Below are 19,738 nucleotides of genomic sequence, written 5' to 3'. Positions count from 1 at the left end.
TGAGCTAGATAGATGGGTGGGGGAGTGGGTGTATTTAAGATACTCTTTGAAGAGGTAGGGTTTCACGTGCTTTGAGAAGATGGGCAGGGACTCTGCTGTTCTAGCTTCAGGAGGAAATTGGTTCCATCATTGGGGTGCCAGAACAGAGAAGAGATTGGACTGGGCTGAGCGGGAGCTGCACTTCAGAAGGGGTGGGAAGGCCAAGAAACCAGACATGGCAGAACAGAGTGTTTGGGTTGGGGTGTAGGGTTTTGAGCAGGGAGGTAGGGAGCGGCAGTTCCTCTTGCTGCTCCATAGGCAAGCACCAAGGTCTTGTAGTGGAAGCAAGCTTTGACTGGAAGCCAGTGGAGTGTGCAGGGGAGCGGGCTGACATGGGAGAACTTGGGAAGGTTGAAGACCAGGGTGGCTGCACCGTTCTGGATAAGTTGCAGGGATTTGATGGCACAAGCGGGGAGCCCAGCTGGGCCCCATATTTGGACTAGAGAATGCTAAACAACAATGGAATGTTATATAACTTAAAAATACACACAATTAATTTGAGAAACAGTATAAAAACAGTTCAAATCCCACTGTAGTTGTATTAGACTGCATAATTGTATTGGGGGCATACAGTGCCTTCAGAAAGTATTCATACCCCTTGACTTATTCCACATTTTGTTGTTACAGCCTGAAATCAAATATCTAGATTTGTTTCACCCATCTACACACAATACCCCATAATGACAAAGTGAAAACATGTTTTTCGACATTTTTGCAAATGTATTGAAAATGAAATACAGAAATATCTCATTTACATAAGTATTCACACCCCTGAGTCAATACTTTGTAGAAGCACCTTTAGCAGCGATGACAGCTATGAGTCTTTCTCTCCACCCCATGGCAAAACGAGTAGAATTGCATGAAGTTACAGTGAACAACAATATAAACACAACATGCAAAGTGTTGGTCCCATGTTTCATGAGTTGAAATAAAAGATCCCAGAAATGTTCCATACGCACAAAAAGCTTATTTCTCTCTCATTTTGTGCACAAATTTGTTTATATTTCTTGTAGTGAGCATTTCTCCTTTGCCAAGATAATCCATCCAGCTGACAGGTGTGGCATATCAAGGACCTGATTAAACAGCATGATCATTACACAGGTGCAGCTTGTGCTGGGGACAATAAAAGGTCACTCTAAAATGTGCAGTTTTGTCACACAACGCCACATATGTTTCAAGTTTTGAGGAAGCATGCAATTGGCATGCTGACTGCAGGAATGTCCACCAGAGCTGTTGCCAGAAAATGTTATGTTCATTTCTCTACCATAAGCCGCCTCCAACATAGTTTTGGAGAATTTGGCAGTACGTCCAACCGGCCTCACAACCGCAGACCACATGTATGGCGTCATGTGGGTGAGCAGTTTGCTGACGTCAACTTTGTGAACAGAGTGCCCCCATGGTGACAGTGGGGATATGGTAATGGCAGGCATAAGCTACGGACAACGAACACAATTGAATTTTAGCAATGGCAATTTCAATGCACAAAAATACCGTGACGAGATCCTGAGGTCCCATTGTGAGACCCATTTTTTAAGGTATCTGTGACCAACAGATGCATATCTGTATTCCCAATCATGGGAAATCAATAGATTAGGGCCTAATGAATTTATTTCAATTGACTGATTTCCTCATATGAACTGTAACTCAGTAAAATCAATGAATTTTGCATGGTGCATTTATATTTTTGTTCAGTATAGTAATACAATTGCAAAATCTTCTCTGCCCCATGGCAAAAAGTGTAGAATTGCAGCAAACTTGCTTTAAAACTACAACATTTTCTCTAATGCCTTTGGAAAAATATGTAGAATTACAGGAAATGAACTCTTAAACTTCTCTCTGCTGTCAAGAGGGCTGCACAAATGTTTTGCTAGCAAGGTGGGAGGGTGGGGCCCGCCAATAAAATGTTACTTACTCACCGTCTTTCTCTCACCAACACACTCTTAATTTCACTTCCTAGTGCAACCTTGTCTAATGCCCCATCTCTTTATTGGCATGGGAAACATATGTTAACATTGCCAAAGCAAGTGAAGTAGATAATAAACAAAAGTGAAATAAACAATAAACAATTAAACATTACACTCACAAAAGTTCCAAAAGAATAAAGACATTTCAAATGTCATATGTGCAAATAGTTAAAGTACAAAAGGGAAAATCAATAAACATGGGTTGTATTTACAATGGTGTTTGTTCTTCACTGGTTGCCCTTTTCTTGTGGCAACAGGTCACATATCTTGCTGTTGTGATGGCACACTGTGGTATTTCACCCAATAGATATGGGAGTTTATCAAAATTGGGTTTGTTTTCAAATTCTTTGTGGGTATGTGTAATCTTTTTATGGGGGAAATATGTGTCTAGTATGCTCACTGTATCTGTACATAGGCAAAGCTTTCCTTAATTTTGGGTCAGTCACAGTGGTCAGGTATTCTGCCACTGTGTACTCTCTGTTTAGGGCCAAATAGCATTCTAGTTTGCTCTGTTTTTTGGTAAATTATTTCCAATGTGTCAAGTAATTATCTTTTTGTTTTTGTGTTGCTGATTGTGTTGCTGTCCTGGGGCTCTGTGGGGTGTGTTTGTGAACGGAGCCCCAGGACCAGCTTGCTTAGGGGGCTCTTCTCCAGGTTCATCTCTGTAGGTGATGGCTTTGTTATGGAAGGTTTGGGAATCGCTTCCTTTTAGGTGGTTGTAGAATTTAACAGCTCTTTTCTGGAATTTAATAATTAGCGGGTTTCGGCCTGCTCTGCATGCATTTATTTGGTGTTTTACGTTGTACACACAGGATATTTTAGTCTCAATTTGGTGTTTGTCCCATTTTGTGAATTCTTGGTTGGTGAGACCCCAGACTGCCGAATCATGAAGGGCAATGAGTTCTATAACTGATCCAAGTATTTTTAGCCAGATCCTAATTGATATGTCATGTATGTTCTTTTTGATGGCACATGTTCACAGCTTTGTGGAAGTTACTTCTGACGCTGATGTTTAGGCCAAGGTATAGTTTTTTTGTGTGCTCTAGGGCAACTGTGTCTAGATGGAATTTGTATTTGTGGTCCTGGCAACTGGCCCTTTCTCTCTCACCCCCTCATCTCTCATCAATTTCAGGCTTCGGCTACATACCGACCCCTGATGGCAGTAAATCTTAATTATTTTACCACAAATCTCACTATTAAGATGTCCAACAAAATATTTTTATTTTATAAGCACTTTATTGTTAAACTCAGTCATGAAGTCATCTTAATTTCTGATGCATATTATCTGTAAAGCTTGTTTTACCTCTCAGTACAAACTGCTAACAATTCAACCCATTTCAAATAGGCCTGCATTGTCTTTATAAAAATTATTCAACTTGGCAACTTCCTTTTTTTAAACAATCACTTAGAAGTCTAAATTGATTTTGACAGCTTCAGACCCAAATACAGTGGAGACAAGGCATGAGTGCGATTACTTTGTGTGATATGGAATCTATTTTGCTACTTGCTTCCAATGAAAAGGCTTTTATCCAGTCAAAAGACATACTGGAAATTGCATTTGTATTTATATAGTTACCAGGAGTGTGTTTTCTGGCTGCTAAGGGTAGTTGGCCAGCTACCCTGTGATGCAGTCCCTGAGAAAACATATTTATTATTCATGCAAACAAAGTGAATGAGAAGCACTATCATGTGAAAAACATATTAAGACAGAAGTGCTGACAAACACCTACATTCCTCTCTCTAAAAGGAAGCTGTGATTTTACATAACAAAAACATTTAAAAAATCTCTGAAAACCAAACAAATCTTGACACATGATTTCATGATATTGAAAAATGGTTCAAGAAAAATTGGTATGTGAACCTTTGGCAAATTATTCACATTATCTTACATCAAAAATACCAAAGAACAAGGACCCAAACATGAGAAATACAACAATAACGGCACATAGATAAATTAGAAATGTCCTTCAATAAATGAGATACTTGTTGCCATAGACAAATCTCCATCTCATACAATTAAGTGCCAGAGGATAATTAAGGAGCTTCTGAAATAGTGGAATCCTATTATTCTCCTCATTTGAAGCGCTATAGTTTAAAAGATGTTCTTTAACAGGACATGAAGGGATCGTCCTCCTCCTTGTCTTTATTGGGACCGGGGTCGCTTAGACAGCGTGCTAGTCTCTGGTAGTCCAGCTCGCCCTGGTGGTTGTCTGACGCATTACCCCTGGGTCCTTCTATGTCTGCTTTCAGGCTAGGCCTCTTGGGTACCTCCTCATCTAGGCTGACAGCGTCAGGTGTGCTGGGAAGGGAAGGCTGCTCAAAGTGGACAGTAGGGACACTGTCAGCACTGAAAACCTGGTTGTCTTGAAGAAAGAAAGTATTATCAACCAGAGCTGGGCAGAAAATAGTTGTATTTTGTAGTTTATTTTAAAATACCTACTTTTCAAATACTCAAGGTAGTCGAATATAGTTTTAACTAAAAGGCAACTAGTTTCTTTGATATTCAAATACAGGTTTCAGAAAAACAAATAACATTTGAAAGTATTTTGAATACATCTCAGAAAACCAAATAATAAAGGTATTTGAATATACGCACACTATTTAAAAATCTTTATTAGGTGGCTTCCAAATATTTGATTAAGAACCAAAAAACTACAACAGTTAGTTGAAATAGTCTAAATATATGATCAATAAAACATGGTTTGGAGGGCTCTTAAATATGAATCTTAATATTATATATATTATATATGAAACCCCACCTCTTTAAGGAATACCTAGGATAGGATAAAGTAATCCTTCTAACCCCCCCCCCCTTAAAAGAGTTAGATGCACTATTGTAAAGTGGTTGTTCCACTGGATATCATAAGGTGAATGCACCAATTTGTAAGTCGCTCTGGATAAGAGCGTCTGCTAAATGACTTAAATGTAATGTAAATGTAAATATTGCCTATAGCCTAAAGTTAAATACGAGGGACATCGAATCATCTCAACATTACAGTAGACCAATTTTTCAGCTCCAAAATGACAAACAAATATATGTTCATAATGAGTGAGACATAAGGTAGAGTAACACTTGACATCAACTTCTTATACATGTGTAGTAACTTTGATTATTACAATAGCAACATTGTTGATACATAGAACTTTGGAAATTGCACAATAATGGAGTTATTACATAAGTGGAATAAGTAAAACACTATTCCTTGTGTACAGTAGTTAAACTCAGCTCATTGCTATGCAAATAAAATGCAATTGCCAAAGTATTATGTAACATGGTAATACATGTTGCTACAAAAGTAATTACAGTTTTAATACACAAGAACAGTTTTATGTTAAGTGTTACTGAGAATGCTAACAGTAACAAAATATGGCTATTCAGTGTCAAAGGAAACAAATATCCCAAAATTGCCATCTTGTGAGATTGTGTGTGCTCTATAGTTTCAAAAAAGTAGTTGCTTTCTCAGATCTGTATTAAAGTACATTTAAAAAAGTAGTCATTTTTGGGGATCTGTATATTTGAAGTAACTATTTGTTTCCCTCAAAAAATAGTTACTTTCCACACAGCATAGTTACAACTAGTTATCCCAGGTCTGTTATCAACACTTACGTGACAAATCTGAACTCTTTTTACTGCATATTTATATTCATATTGAATATGACAACATAATATGGATATATACAGGGGCACATTTTTTAGGAATTATAACCGTTTCAGTGACGGACAGAAGCAACAAGGCACAAAACAGAAGAAAATGGTCCGAAACAGGGAGGTACTATCTGAACTCAGTCCAATAAGAAATGCTTGTTTTCATTCTACAATATTGTGCTGCGGTGTACCCTGATGAATACGACCCAGGTGTGTTAGACTGACAGACCTGATTCAAACCTGACTCGCCTGACCCCAGGCCTAGGTGACTCCCGGTTAGCTGGAACAGTGAGGTAGTGGCTCATCTGCAGAAACAATATTGTTACAACGTCACAAATATGCTTCATTATTGCAATGAGGCAAAATCTCTGCAAGGTTGGAGACATAGCCGTGGTCAAGAAAGAACACTGGACTGGGGTCTTTTCCAAACACTGACCCTCCCTCTCCATCACACTGACCCTCCCTCTCCATCACACTGACCCTCCCTCTCCATCACACTTACCCTCCTCTCCATCACACTGACCCTCCTCTCCATCTCCATCTTCGTCTTCCGTAGGCGCACCTCGCTCACGTTGTCTTCCTCATCGGCGTCAAACAGAGTGTGTCTGCTGTAGGATCTGCTGCGCATCTGGGGAAACAAGGAACTGGATGTGAAAATGGTGTTGCTTGGTGCCCGGGGATAATATCTAAGAGAAACTGTAACAGAGCTCTGTCTGCACATAAAAAGACATCATACTTTACTCAAAACATTTTTAACTCAGTGTAAGAGGCACGGCGGGTATGCCTGTGTGCATATTCTGTTTTTCTGTCTTCCTCAGGTGGAAAACCTAATTTCCCTTCAGACATTCAATTTCAACCAAATTCATTCATTGTAACTTACTTTTTGCTTGTTGTTCTGCAGGTTGGACCTCAGGATCCTTCTGATCTCTTCCTCCCGTTTCTTAGAGACCCGTGGAATCGCTCTGGGCTGGATGTTCCTTGGGAGACACAGATTAAAGATATAACCAAAATTGCCATCACACCAGTCAGGAACAGACAGGCCACTTGTTAGTATAGCCTAGTTCCAGGTCGGTTTGTACGGTCTTGCCAACTCCTGGTCATTGTCACACCGCTTGACAGATCTGGGACTAGGTTAAGGGTCTAACAGAGTACCACATGTGTACATGTACACACAGCAGTGCTCTAGAACATTGGACTGTTGGCTTCAATACTTTTCAAATTCTCAGTGCAGCTCAAGCTATTTCTTCAACTGTCAACACAAATGAATATAGGATGTGTACCAGAGACACGTTGGTTGGGAATTGTGGGGAGGTGCGCATTCAGGCTGTGTGTCCACTGCAGATGATGGTCTGAAAGCTGCGTAGCTATGTCACAATGGGACGCCGGACTATCGTGTCCTAGCGTCTGTGGACTATGATTTAAGCTTAAGCCAACAGTGGCCTCTGGTGGAGAGGACTGGATGTGGACAGTAATGGGCCCTTACTCTTACTGCACGGATGATAAGTACTAAGGACAGGTTGCACTCCATGGGAAAAAAATAAGTATATCTTAAACAGAAATAGGAGGCAATACTTACTGCATGGAGATGGTGGAGGGCAGAGCTGAGGGCAGCTGGCCACTCTCCACCATCATAATAGCCTGCTTCAGCTCCATCTTGCGGTAGAAGGCGATCAACTCAGGCTCCTTAAAGTTCTCGCCCGCTATAAGCCACCTCTTCACGTAGGTCTTGTTGAAGCGGTTAAGCCTGATATGAGGAGAGTAGAGGAATGGAAAGAGGGAAAAACAGAAAAAATAGGAGATGGATGGAGAGAGAGAGAGATAGATAGAAATATGGAGATAAAGAGGAAGAGAGTTCATGATGTGTGAAGAATAAAATGGCTGCTTTATTCCAGCTCCAAAACGATATCAATCCTTTTAATATGTTTATTTCACAATGGCATGGGATCCATACTTCTCCTTCCAGTGATAATGCCCATAATGGCCACAGACACCCTCAACGCCTGTGAGGAGATGGTTCAGGAACTAAGAGAGAAAATGAAGAGTGTTTACAAAGTCTCTGATTAACCATGCAGTACCTTTAGTGTACTATGTAAGGACCCATACTACAGTATAATAATACTGCTTGTCACCCGTGTGTAATATCTTGTGGACAGACGTACAGTTGAAGTCGGAAGTTTACATCCACTTAGGTTGGAGTCATTGAAACTCGTTTTTCAACCACTCCACAAATTTCTTGTTAACAAACTACAGTTTTGGCAAATTGGATAGGAAATCTACTTTGTGCATGACAAGTAATTTTTCCAAAAATTGTTAAGACTGTATCACACTGTATCACAATTCCAGTGGGTCAGAAGTTTACATACACTAAGTTGACTGACTTCAAACAGCTTGAAAAATTCCAGAAAATGATGTCATGGCTTTAGAAGCTTCTGATAAATTATGTTAATTAGCCTGAGTCAATTGAAGGTGTACCTGTGGATGTATTTCAAGGCCTACCTTCAAAGTCAGTGCCTCTTTGCTTGACATCGTGGGAAAATCTAAAAAAATCAGCCAAGACCTCCGAAAAAAATTGTATACCTCCACAAATCTGGTTCATCCTTGGGAGCAATTTCCAAACGCCTGAAGGTACCACGTTCATCTGTACAAACAATAGTACGCAAGTATAAACACCATGGGACCACGCAGCTGTCATACCTCACAGGAAGGAGTCGCGTTCTGTCTCCTAGAGATGAACGTACTTTGGTGTGAAAAGTGCAAATAATCCCAGAACAGCAAAGGACCTTGTGAAAATGCAGGAGGAAACCGGTACAAAAGTATCTATATCCACAGTGAAACGAGTCCTATATCGACATAAGCTGAAAGGCTGCTCAGCAAGGAAGAAGCCACTGCTCCAAAACCGCCATAAAAAAGCCAGACTACAGTTTGCAACTGCACATGCGGACAAAGATCGTACTTTTTGGAGAAATGTCCTCTGGTCTGATGAAACAAAAATAGAACTGTTTGGCCATAATGAACATTGTTATGTTTGGAGGACAAAGGGGGAGGCTTGCAAGCCGAAGAACTCCATCCCAACCGTGAAGCACGTGTGGCAGCATCATGTTGTGGGGGTGCTTTGCTGCAGGAGGGACTGGTGCACTTCACAAAATAGATGGCATCATGAGGCAGGAAAATTATGTGGATATATTGAAGCAACATCTCAAGACATCAGTCAGGAAGTTAAAGCTTGGTCGCAAATGGGTCTTCCAAATGGACAATGACCCCAAGCATACTTCCAAAGTTGTGGAAAAATGGATTAAGGACAACAAAGTCAAGGTATTGGAGTGGCCATCACAAAGTCCTGACCTCAACCCTGTAGAAAATTGGTGGGCAGAACTGAAAAAGCGTGTGCGAGCAAGGAGGCCTACAAACCTGACTCAGTTACACCAGCTCTGTCAGGAGGAATGGCCCAAAATTCACCCAACTTATTGTGGGAAGCTTGTGGAAGGCTACCCAAAACATTTGACCCAAGTTAAACAATTTAAAGGCAATGCTACCAAAAACGAATTGAGTGTATGTAAACTTCTGACCCACTGGGAATGTGATGAAAGAAATAAAAGCTGAAATAAATAATTCTCTCTACTGTTATTCTGACATTTCACATTCTAAAATAAAGTGGTGATCCTAACTGACCTAAGACAGGGAATTTTTACAAGAATTAAATGTCAGGAATTTTTTAAAACTGAGTTTAAATGTATTTGGCTAAGGTGTATGTAAACTTCCGACTTCAACTGTACGTAACATAAATAGGTGATGCTGTTACGCAACATTTTGGTTCTGGGTTTCCGAGATTACCTCTGTGTGAATCTCCTCGTTGATGGAAGGTTTGCTCTCCTTCTTCTTCTTCACAGCAAGTAGCTCAACCAAGGGCCTGATTGTCATACCCTGAAAACACCCAGAAAAGCAGTAGTTAGTTGTAAAGTGAACCTTGTCTATACAAGCAGGTCAAAGTGTTCCGTTTCACTTTTTCAGAGATTTACAGTAACATTTTGGAGCAGAGTCAAGGAATGTTTGAACTTTAGAGCAGGGGTGTCAAAACTCATTCCATGGAGGGGCAAACATCTGTTGATTTTTGTTATTTCCTTGAATTTCAACACCCAAACAACCAGGTGTGGGAAGTTCCTAACTAATCAGTAACCTTAATTGCTCAATCAAGGAACAATGGATGATCAAAAACCTCCAGACACTCGACTCCACATGGAATGAGTTTGACACCTACGCTTTAGGGCAGTGTTTCCCAACTCCAGTACCTCCAACAGCAGTGGTGTAAAGTACTTAAAGAAAAGTACTATTTAAGTCATTTTTGGGGATATCTGTACTTCACAATTTCTATTTTTGAAGACTTTTACTTCATTACATTCCTAAAGAAAATAATGTACTTTTTACTCCATACATTTTCCCTGACACCCAAAAGTACTTGTTACATTTTTAAATGCTTAGCAGGACAGGAATATTGCCCTATTCATACGCTTATCAGGAGAACATCCCTGGTCATACTTGCTGCCTCTGATCTGGCAGACTCACTAAACACAAATGCTTTGGAGTATGCCCCTGGCTATCCATAAATAAATAAAAATGGGAGAAAATTGTGCCGTCTGGTTTGCTTAATATAAGGAATTGTATATTATTTACACTTATACCTTTGATACTTAAGTATATTTTAGAAAATACATTTACCTTTCATACTTAAGTACATTTAGACCCAAATACTTTTAGACTTTCACTCAAGTAGTATTTTACTGGGTGACTTTCACAAAAAAAGTGTACTGTTGGGGTTACTGGAGGTGTTGGGAAGCACTGCTTTAGAGCATCATTCAGATTGTCTGCCTCACCTGCACAAACACAGTAAAGAAAATGACAGTGATGATTGCTGTCAGGAACAAGTTCCTCATTTGGTGTCTATTTGACAGCAGGTATCCCAGGGAGAAAGCTATGGCCCCTCGCAGGCCACCATAGGCCACAATGAACTGGTCCTTTTTGGTCAACTTGACAATACGGAATTTGTTTATGATGAATGTAAGGCCAATCACACCTGTAATACACAGACAGATAAAATAAATACATTTTTCCCCAAGTATAAATGAAACAGATGAAAAAAAGTTATACTTTAACGTTAATGTATTTACATTTTGAACATTTTATTCCACATTTTTATTGCATCTGTTTTACTGTAACTTTTATGGAAATCTTTAAAGAATTAGCATTTAGCATAATACTGACCCAGTACTCGTGACACCAGACAGAGGATGACGGTGGTGATGACGAAGGTCCAGTTCCAGGCATGCGGCCCTGCCACCGTGGACACGCCCAGGAAAATGAAGATGAGCGTCTCGCTCACGCTGCTCCACATCTTCAGGAAGTACTTGATGGTGGTGTAGGACTTGTGGGATATGTTGGCCTCCACATAGGGCCGCATCACAACCCCACATACTATCAAACTACGGAAGGTAGTACAAGACAATTTTCATTGTAACTTCATGTTCATTTGTCAGTTCAACTTGTAGCATGATGTACTACACTAACCATAATGCTCCATGTAACATACTGAAGCCAACCGAATGGTGTCCCATCTCCTTATCAATACACATCTGTTCTCTGTCAAATAGCTACTTACGCCATGATACCAGAGAGATGGAACATCTCGGAGGAGAGGTAGGCCATGTAGCTGTAAAGGAAGACGAAAAGGGGTTCGATGACGCGGGTGTGAGAGGTGAAACGAGAGGTGAAGGCTGCCAAGAAGCCGTAGATGGCCCCCACCAGGACCCCTCCTAGGGACACCACGAAGAAACACACCACGCCTAGGAACACATCCAATACGGTGACCGTCCCCACTTTGGAGAACTCCTCAAACAGGTTGTACAGAACCTGCATGGAGGGACGAAGGAGGGGTCAGTGGAAATTCGCAGAGATCTGTGTGCGAGTCCCAAATGGCACCCTACATAGGGGATAGCGTGCCATTTGGGACACTGGATAGGGTGCCATTTGGGACACCACCTATATGTCCAGGAAATAGCAATATTCAATCAACTAGATTTAGTTATAGTTGTCGATTTGATTCTGCGTCACGTTATCCTTGATCAGACTTGATTTCAAGCCAAGGATCCTCTAACCACTACACCAGTATATCCCTACACCCGTGTTATATGCTGAGACACATTATCCATTTGCTTCACTTTACCTATTGGTTGAATGGTAACATGATATGTAAACAACATGTGGACTATCTAAATGGTATCCATCAGACAAGCTCCAGATACTAGGGCCGAGTCCCAAATGGTGCCCTATTCGTAGTATATAGTGAACTACTTTTGACCAGTAGTGGTTGCACTATATAGGGAATAGGGTGCCATTTGGGATGCACCCTAGCTGGCATCAGCCCCTCTCAGCTCTTCAGTCTTTTGGAACACTGAGGCCATTATCACCGCCAGGCAGTAAATACCCTCCCATTGCTTTACTGCTCCATTAAACCAACATCCTCTGTTTGGGTGATAGCTGAATCAGTGGTCCGGGTTGGCATAGCCAGAGCCATTTGGCTGAGTAATATCTATACCTGCCAAAAGCACCTAAACTGCTATTAATAGATGTTTACGCATACAGTGAGCCAGTGAGTGAGCCACAGTCAAATGCCATCTACACTATATGACCAAAAGTATAGATCGTTGAACATCTCATTCCAAAACCATGGGCATTAATATGGAGTTGGTCCCCCCTTTGCTGCTATAACAGCCTCCACTCTTCTGGGAAGGCTTTCCACTAGAAGTTGGAACATTTCTGCGAGGACTTGCTTCCATTCAGCTACAAGAGCATTAGTGAGGTCGGGCACTGATGTTGGGCGATTAGGCCTGGCTCGCAGTTGGTGTTCTAATTCATCCCAAAGATGTCCAATGGGGTTGAGGTCAGGGCTCTGTGCAGGCCAGTTCTTCCACAACAATCTCAACAAACCATTTTCTGTATGGACCTCGCTTTGTGCATGGGGCATTGTCATGCTGAAACAGGAAAGGGCCTTCCCCAAACTGTTGACACAAAGTTGGAAGCACTTTACAGTTAGTACTATGCATTTGGGCAGATAGCGTTCTCCTGGCATCCACCAAACCCAGATTTGTTCGTCGGACTGCCAGATGGTGAAGTGTGATTCATCACTCCAGAGAACGTGTTTCCACTGCTCCAGAATCGAATGGCGTCGAGCTTTACACCCCTCTAGCCGATGCTAGGCATTGCACATGGTGATCTTAGGCTTGTGTGCAGCTGCTCGGCCATGGAAACCCATTTCATGAAGCTCTCGACGAACAGTTCATGTGCTGACATTGTTTCTAGAGGCAGTTTGGAACTCGTAATGAGTGTTGCAACCAAGGACAGATGATTTGTATGCGCTACGCGCTTCAGCACTCGCCAGTCCCGTTCTGTGAGCTTGTGTGGGCTACCACTTTGCAGCTGAGCCGTTGTTGCTCCTAGACGTTTTCACTTCACAATAACAGCACTTACAATTGATCGGGGCAGCTCTAGCAGGGCAGAAATTTGACAAACTGACTTGTTGGAAAGGTAGCATCCTATGACGGTGCCACGTTGAAAGTCACTGAGCTCACCAGTAAGATCATTCTACTGCCAATGTTTGTCTATGGAGATTGCATGGCGGTGTGCTCGATTTTATACACCTGACAACAACGGGTGTGGCTGAAATAGCAGAATCCCAAAATTTGAAGGGGTGTCCATATACTTTTGTATATATAGTGTACCTTACAGTTAGCCGCTAGCAGAGAGGAAAGTGCTCCATCATGGTTAATAGAAAATGGATTATGCTCATTCTCCTCAGCTGTGAGAACACTGGCTGCCTGTTAAGCGGGGTGGCTGGTGGCGTTAGCCACGGGTCTGGAAATGAACACTACATTTACACAGCTGGCATTGGAATAAAGTAACAAAACAGCTCCCGTCATGTTAAATTGAGTTGATGGAAACAAGCCAACATTGTACACAGAAAGAGAAATGCAGCAACTGAGTGAACTAACAGGATCACCCCAAATAAAATTTGGCCTCTAATTTGATTTGTCCCCACTGTGACAAATGACCCTGATGAAGGCGAAGGGCCGAAGCACGCTGGTTTTATCGATCCGCTGCCCATAAATAGTTGCTGAATTTCCTCTTGGAAGCACAGTTTGCTACTCAATTCATGCACCTCGGTTGGAAAGCCCTTAACACTCACCACTGTGACAGCATCATTGAGAAGGGACTCCCCAAACACCAGGATGTGAACCAACTCGTTGACATGGATCTCCTCAAACACAGCCAGCACGGCCACAGGGTCCACGGCCGACACGATGGAGCCGAAGAGCAGGCAGGCCAGCAGGTCAACTCCGCCCAGACCGACGCTCTCGATCTGACACAAGGCGTACAGCAAGCCCCCCATAAAGAAGGTGTTCCACAGGGTACCTAGAAAGAGATAGAAAGAGAATGGCCGTGTCCTAATACCTGTACTTGCGTTCTAAATAGTAGGCATTTTGGGTATGAAGGAAAAACATACTTTTATAGTATGTGAAATTTTGAACATTTAGTATACTTTAAATGCCAGCTCATTTAGGCTTTTTATCTAGTAGAGTTCGCTGCACAATATTGAGGAAGAGAATGTTCTTTCGAGACCCACGTGTGTTTGACAACAGCTGATAATCAGCTGAGGGGACACGCCGTACCAAAATTAACAAATGGCGGGAATCAACGCAATTGCGCATTAGATGAGGCATTCTCAGTAGGAGGAGCTTAGTATGTTGATATTTATTGCTGACTGCATTCGTTTTTAAACAGTACGTTCTAAACAGTATGTAGTACGATTAGTATACACAGTATGCAGTTTAAGTAAGTAGTAGGCAAGCTAGATTTCGGACACGGACAATGGTTTATTTCACTAAGGCGACATTACATGGTATCAATACCAGCAAAGGCTAAATTATTTTATACAAATTACAATTTTCACAAGGGTAGTAGTAGTAGTTCACTAACCATGGCATAACAAGGAGTTTGAAATTATAGCACAAACAGATCTGGGACTAGGCTAGGAAATGTGTTTGTGGCAGTTTAACTATATGATATAAATATGATAATATGAAAGTAGCAAATACATCTGTATACAAATTGCACTGGAGGGATAAAGTGCTTAGCAGTCAGTGCTTAGTTACCTATCACCGCAAACACCAAGATGGTGCCCACATTCTCTGTGAAGGGCCGGATCGGCAGAAAGTAGCCAGCATCAAGGATGATGGGAGGGAGGAGGCACAGGAAGAAGAGCTGGGAGTCCAGTACTGGGGGCTCTTCTCCGATCACCTTGATGAGCCCCCCCACTAGCAGCCCCACCACGATCAGCAGGCAGCTCTCTGGGACCACGCCAGACAGACGCGGGATCAGATGGAAACCTAAATGGGGAGACGAGGTAGTTAATGTTATTATAGAGACATATGTCTGCCGTACACCAAGGACCGTATTCATAAAGTGTCAGAGTAGGAGTGCTTATCTAGGATCAGGTCCCCCCTGTTTATGTAATCCTATTCATTATGATCTAAAAGGCAAAGCTGATCCTAGATCTTTTAGTTTTTTCTTTATGAATACGGGTCTAGGTCAGTAGAAGGCAGTGGGTTTATTACTATGACATTGCTGTATCCAGGCAAGAATGTGTGCAATTTCCTCCCTATGTTGATATAGCCTCTGTTGCAATTGTCTTCAGATGTGCAATACATTGTATAAAACAAACTGTGCCTGTAGAAGTGGATATACAGTGGGGCAAAAAAGTATTTAGTCAGCCACCAATTGTGCAAGTTCTCCCAATTAAAAAGATGAGGCCTGTAATTTTCATCATAGGTACACTTCAACTATGACAGACAAAATGAGAAGAAAAAAAAATCCAGAAAATATCATTGTAGGATTTTTAATGAATTTATTTGCAAATTATGGTGGAAAATAAGTATTTGGTCAATAACAAAAGTTTCTCAATACTTTGTTGGCAATGACAGAGGTCAAACGTTTTCTGTAAGTCTTCACAAGGTTCACACACTGTTGCTGGTATTTTGGCCCATTCCTCCATGCAGATCTCCTCTAGAGCAGTGATGTTTTGGGGCTGTTGCTGGGCAACACGGACTTTCAACTCCCTCCAAAGATTTTCTATGGGGTTGAGATCTGGAGACTGGCTAGGCCACTCCAGGACCTTGAAATGCTTCTTACGATGCCACTCCTTCGTTGCCCGGGCGGTGTGTTTGGGATCATTGTCATGCTGAAAGACCCAGCCACATTTCATCTTCAATGCCCTTGCTGATGGAAGGAGGTTTTCACTCAAAATCTCACGATACTTGGCCCCATTCATTCTTTCCTTTACACAGATCAGTTGTCCTGGTCCCTTTGCAGAAAAACAGCCCCAAAGCATGATGTTTCCACCCCCATGCTTCACAGTAGGTATGGTGTTCTTTGGATGCAACTCAGCATTCTTTGTCCTCCAAACACGACGAGTTGAGTTTTTACCAAAAAGTTATATTTTGGTTTCATCTGATCATATGACATTCTCCCAATCTTCTTCTGGATCATCCAAATGCTCTCTAGCAAACTTCAGATGGGCCTGGACATGTACTGGCTTTAGCAGGGGGCCACGTCTGGCACTGCAGGATTTGAGTCCCTGGCGGCGTAGTGTGTTACTGATGGTAGGCTTTGTTACTTTGGTCCCAGCTCTCTGCAGGTCATTCACTAGGTCCCCCCGTGTGGTTCTGGGATTTTTGCTCACCGTTCTTGTGATCCTTTTGACCCCATGGGGTGAGATCTTGCGTGGAGCCCCAGATCGAGGGAGATTATCAGTGGTCTTGTATGTCTTCCATTTCCTAATAATTGCTCCCACAGTTGATTTCTTCAAACCAAGCTGCTTACCTATTGCAGATTCAGTCTTCCCAGCCTGGTGCAGGTCTACAATTTTGTTTCTGGTGTCCTTTGACAGCTCTTTGGTCTTGGCCAAAGTGGAGTTTGGAGTGTGACTGTTTGAGGTTGTGGACAGGTGTCTTTTATACTGATAACAAGTTCAAACAGGTGCCATTAATACAGGTAACGAGTGGAGGACAGAGGAGCCTCTTAAAGAAGAAGTTACAGGTCCGTGAGAGCCAGAAATCTTGCTTGTTTGTAGGTGACCAAATACTTATTTTCCACCATAATTTGCAAATAAATTCATTAAAAATCCTACAATGTGATTTTCAGATTTTTTTTTCTCATTTTGTCTGTCATAGTTGAAGTGTACCTATGATGAAAATGACAGGCCTCTCTCATCTTTTTAAGTGGGAGAACTTGTACAATTGGTGGCTGACTAAATACTTTTTTGCCCCACTGTAGTTATTTTAAGTTTACAGTATACACATACAGGGGTGCAACTTAAACCCCCCCCCCCTCCCCCACCACATTCTGAAAGTGCACCCCCTAGCGGTTGGGTAGGCTGTTTGGAGTGTTTACCTGACTGGATAAAATTATATAAAAATAATACATTTACGTCCCCCCCACTTCTAAAACTAAAGTTGTGCCCTTGTAAACATATAACCACTTAATTATTGGATGAATGAAATGCTCTAATCAGTTAGTTGTGCATCACTGTTTGACATTCTAAGCTCTCATAAAAAATTAAAAAGGCCTTTTTTTAGACCGCTATTTCAGGCAACACACAGGATGCTACTGCACAAGTTGCTAGTCATAGGTCAACCATGCTGGTGCTGCAACTGCAGATAACTTAAACCCAGATACACATTTCTTAGGGCAAGTGGATACAAACAGGAGAACCCTAGTACCACTCCAGTACCTCAAGGGTCTCCGCCTAATGTATGTCTGAGTCCTGGAATGTTATAATTTACTACATCTGGGATGGGCCAAGGGCGTGAAGCACAAAAACCCTACATAACTCACAAGAAGTTCTTGCAAGAAAGGCATTTCACTGTACTTGTGCGCGTGACATTAAAACTTGAAACGCATCAACAGTATGTATCCACCAAGAGACACGCCATTCATTATAACAATAACTGAAGCATAAGGCTATTGGGAGACAAGACAGTCTCAATGACTACCGTATAAATATTTCAGGACTAGGACACTGTTTGAAATTGGTATACTGCTGTATGTGCCAATGTATGCATCAGCCCCCACCAGCTCCTTTCCTCTTTCTGTTATCACAGAGTACAGAAGAGCAGGCTGGCCTTGAGAAGAGAGCTGCTGCTGCTGCAGCAGATAAGTCCAAATCAGCTTCACTTATTGGGCTGGGCCAATGATAGACAGGGAGGGGAAAGCCCCACGGCCAATCACTATCTCGGCAAGCTGACTCCGAATTGACAACATGTACATGGAAGATCCCTTAATAGGGTGTGTTCCAAATGGCACCCTATTCCCTATATAGAGAATATGGTGCCATTTGGGACACAGGGTTATGTGTATACGAAATACAATATGAAATATTTGTGTAGTGTGTGTGTCTTTTTCTGAGATAAACAATAGCCTATTTTAAAAGTGAAAGTACAGTCACAGGAAATACATGCAGAACTAGCTACACCCCTAGCGACCCCCTACATCCCTCTAACTCTGTCAGGTCATGATAACAACTGCTCTCATCACTATCAGAATTTCCAACTCAAATGTTTGCCAAGTCGTGCAGTGTTTAATCCTCAAGTCTTCCATTACACTAATTTTATGGAACTTCTGCATCTATTTCTAGTGGTGACTGGTGAGAGGGACAATTGCTTATAAAGTCCATGGTAAGATGCAGTGTCTCATGATCAAAAGTGGGACTGGAACAATGGGTATGGCTGCAGCAACTTTTACCTATTGGTAATAGTATGGCTTCCAAGCCCAATCCTGTGCCATAAAGAACCAGAGAACGTTCTGCCCATCGTACGTTTATGGTATCATCCCACTTCTGCCACCAATTTAGCGATTAGGAACAGGTTGGGCAAGTCTACTAACTCCCGTGTCCAAACTTCTTGGCAGGAACTGTAGTATGTTTATAACATTACATTCCTGTCTGAATTGACGAGTTGTAGAGTATTGCAATAATGTCCCTGTCTGAACGGGTCTGAAGCGTTCAATCAAATTATGATACACCCTGAGCAGACAGCTGCAGTGTCATGATGCATGACGCAATGTGACGTTGAGGGGTTTACACTGTGGCATATTAATCCATATCAATTAATGCAGCAGGGGGCATTCCCAATGTATCACGTTAACATCGTGACAAAAGCAAAGGCAGATACTCACCAAGTTTCATCAATAAGGCGAGGAGGATCCATAGCGCGATCTCAAAAGGCTTTCGTACGTGTTTGTAATTTACGGCAAGTACAGGAAATGCCTTTTTAGTATTTGTTACATTAGTTAAATATGAGCCTTCAGTCCCATGCGATTGATATGCAGGGGCGGAGGCTTCAATAGGTAATCCAATGCCCACGAACACAACTAAAACTATTACCAGGAGATCCCTGCGACAGCCAGGAAAGGCACACGAGAATGCCGGCATTTCAAATACGTTAATGATTTATCCCGCTAGCTACTCCAAATCGTCATCCTCCATCAATGCGTCGGAGATGCAGGCAGAAATGAAGATGTAACGGGAAGTGATGCTGGTGCCATGTTACTGCAGCTGGAGCTTGCACTTTTACGCAGTGAATGTACGGACATCATGCATATAATATCACGGGTAAATGTAAAGAAACACCAGTAAAAAGCTCCCTGATGAATGAGAGTTAACGCCGGCGTTGATGATGATTGTATTCCTCTTTAAATGTTTGCGCAGTGTAGTCAAGCGTTGAAGTGTTCACTAATGTGAAAGGCGCAGCTGTTATGTATCAGGCGGAATATCAACTCCCGTTTGTGCCTTATGTCCTCTATTTGGGTTACATTGGCTGCAATCACACCTCAATGGTTCATACAACCAGCCCAATTCAGTTATTTTCTACTTCTGTGGTTGGCAACCAAAAATGTGCATTACCGCCACCAGCTGGAGTGGAGTGTGAGTCCATTACAATTTGTGATACAAAAAGATGGAAAAATTGCTACTCTTCTGCAGTAAAAT

The 19,738-nt window shown here is 41.9% G+C and overlaps 1 protein-coding gene across 2 annotated transcripts; it reads right to left on the bottom strand.

Moving 5' to 3' along the window:
• Positions 1 to 3,219: 3,219 nt before the first annotated feature.
• Positions 3,220 to 19,481, bottom strand: LOC139559377 (Na(+)/H(+) exchanger beta). Of its 2 annotated transcripts, none has more exons than XM_071375352.1 (13): positions 18,928 to 19,481; positions 14,850 to 15,083; positions 13,883 to 14,109; positions 11,300 to 11,550; positions 10,906 to 11,123; positions 10,518 to 10,717; positions 9,481 to 9,570; positions 7,601 to 7,671; positions 7,226 to 7,393; positions 6,530 to 6,626; positions 6,152 to 6,277; positions 5,879 to 5,954; positions 3,220 to 4,366 (listed from the first exon to the last, which is right to left on the bottom strand). In XM_071375352.1, exons 1-13 carry the CDS (start codon positions 19,181 to 19,183, stop codon positions 4,110 to 4,112), a joined length of 2,271 nt encoding a protein of 756 aa, XP_071231453.1. In that variant the 5' UTR covers positions 19,184 to 19,481; the 3' UTR covers positions 3,220 to 4,109. The 2 variants fall into 2 exon arrangements, with proteins under 2 accessions (XP_071231453.1, XP_071231452.1); XM_071375351.1 differs by having other exon boundaries at positions 3,220 to 4,358; positions 18,928 to 19,417.
• Between the last annotated feature and the right edge of the window lie 257 nt (positions 19,482 to 19,738).

The sequence above is a fragment of the Salvelinus alpinus genome, chromosome 29, assembly GCF_045679555.1.
Source record: "Salvelinus alpinus chromosome 29, SLU_Salpinus.1, whole genome shotgun sequence".
In the NCBI taxonomy this organism is placed as follows: domain Eukaryota; kingdom Metazoa; phylum Chordata; class Actinopteri; order Salmoniformes; family Salmonidae; genus Salvelinus; species Salvelinus alpinus.
Note: the sequence above shows the minus strand (reverse complement) of the source record. Positions and strands in the feature narration are given on the sequence as shown.

Excerpts from the sequence above, each read along its gene's own strand:
- LOC139559377 (XM_071375352.1), bottom strand. The coding sequence starts at position 19,183 with ATGCCGGCATTCTCGTGTGCCTTTCCTGGCTGTCGCAGGGATCTCCTG. Across the intron at positions 11,124-11,299 it reads CATCTCTCTGGTATCATGGC|TTTGATAGTATGTGGGGTTG; the intron begins GTAAGTAGCTAT and ends TACCTTCCGTAG. Across the intron at positions 6,278-6,529 it reads TGCAGAACAACAAGCAAAAA|ATGCGCAGCAGATCCTACAG; the intron begins GTAAGTTACAAT and ends TTGTTTCCCCAG.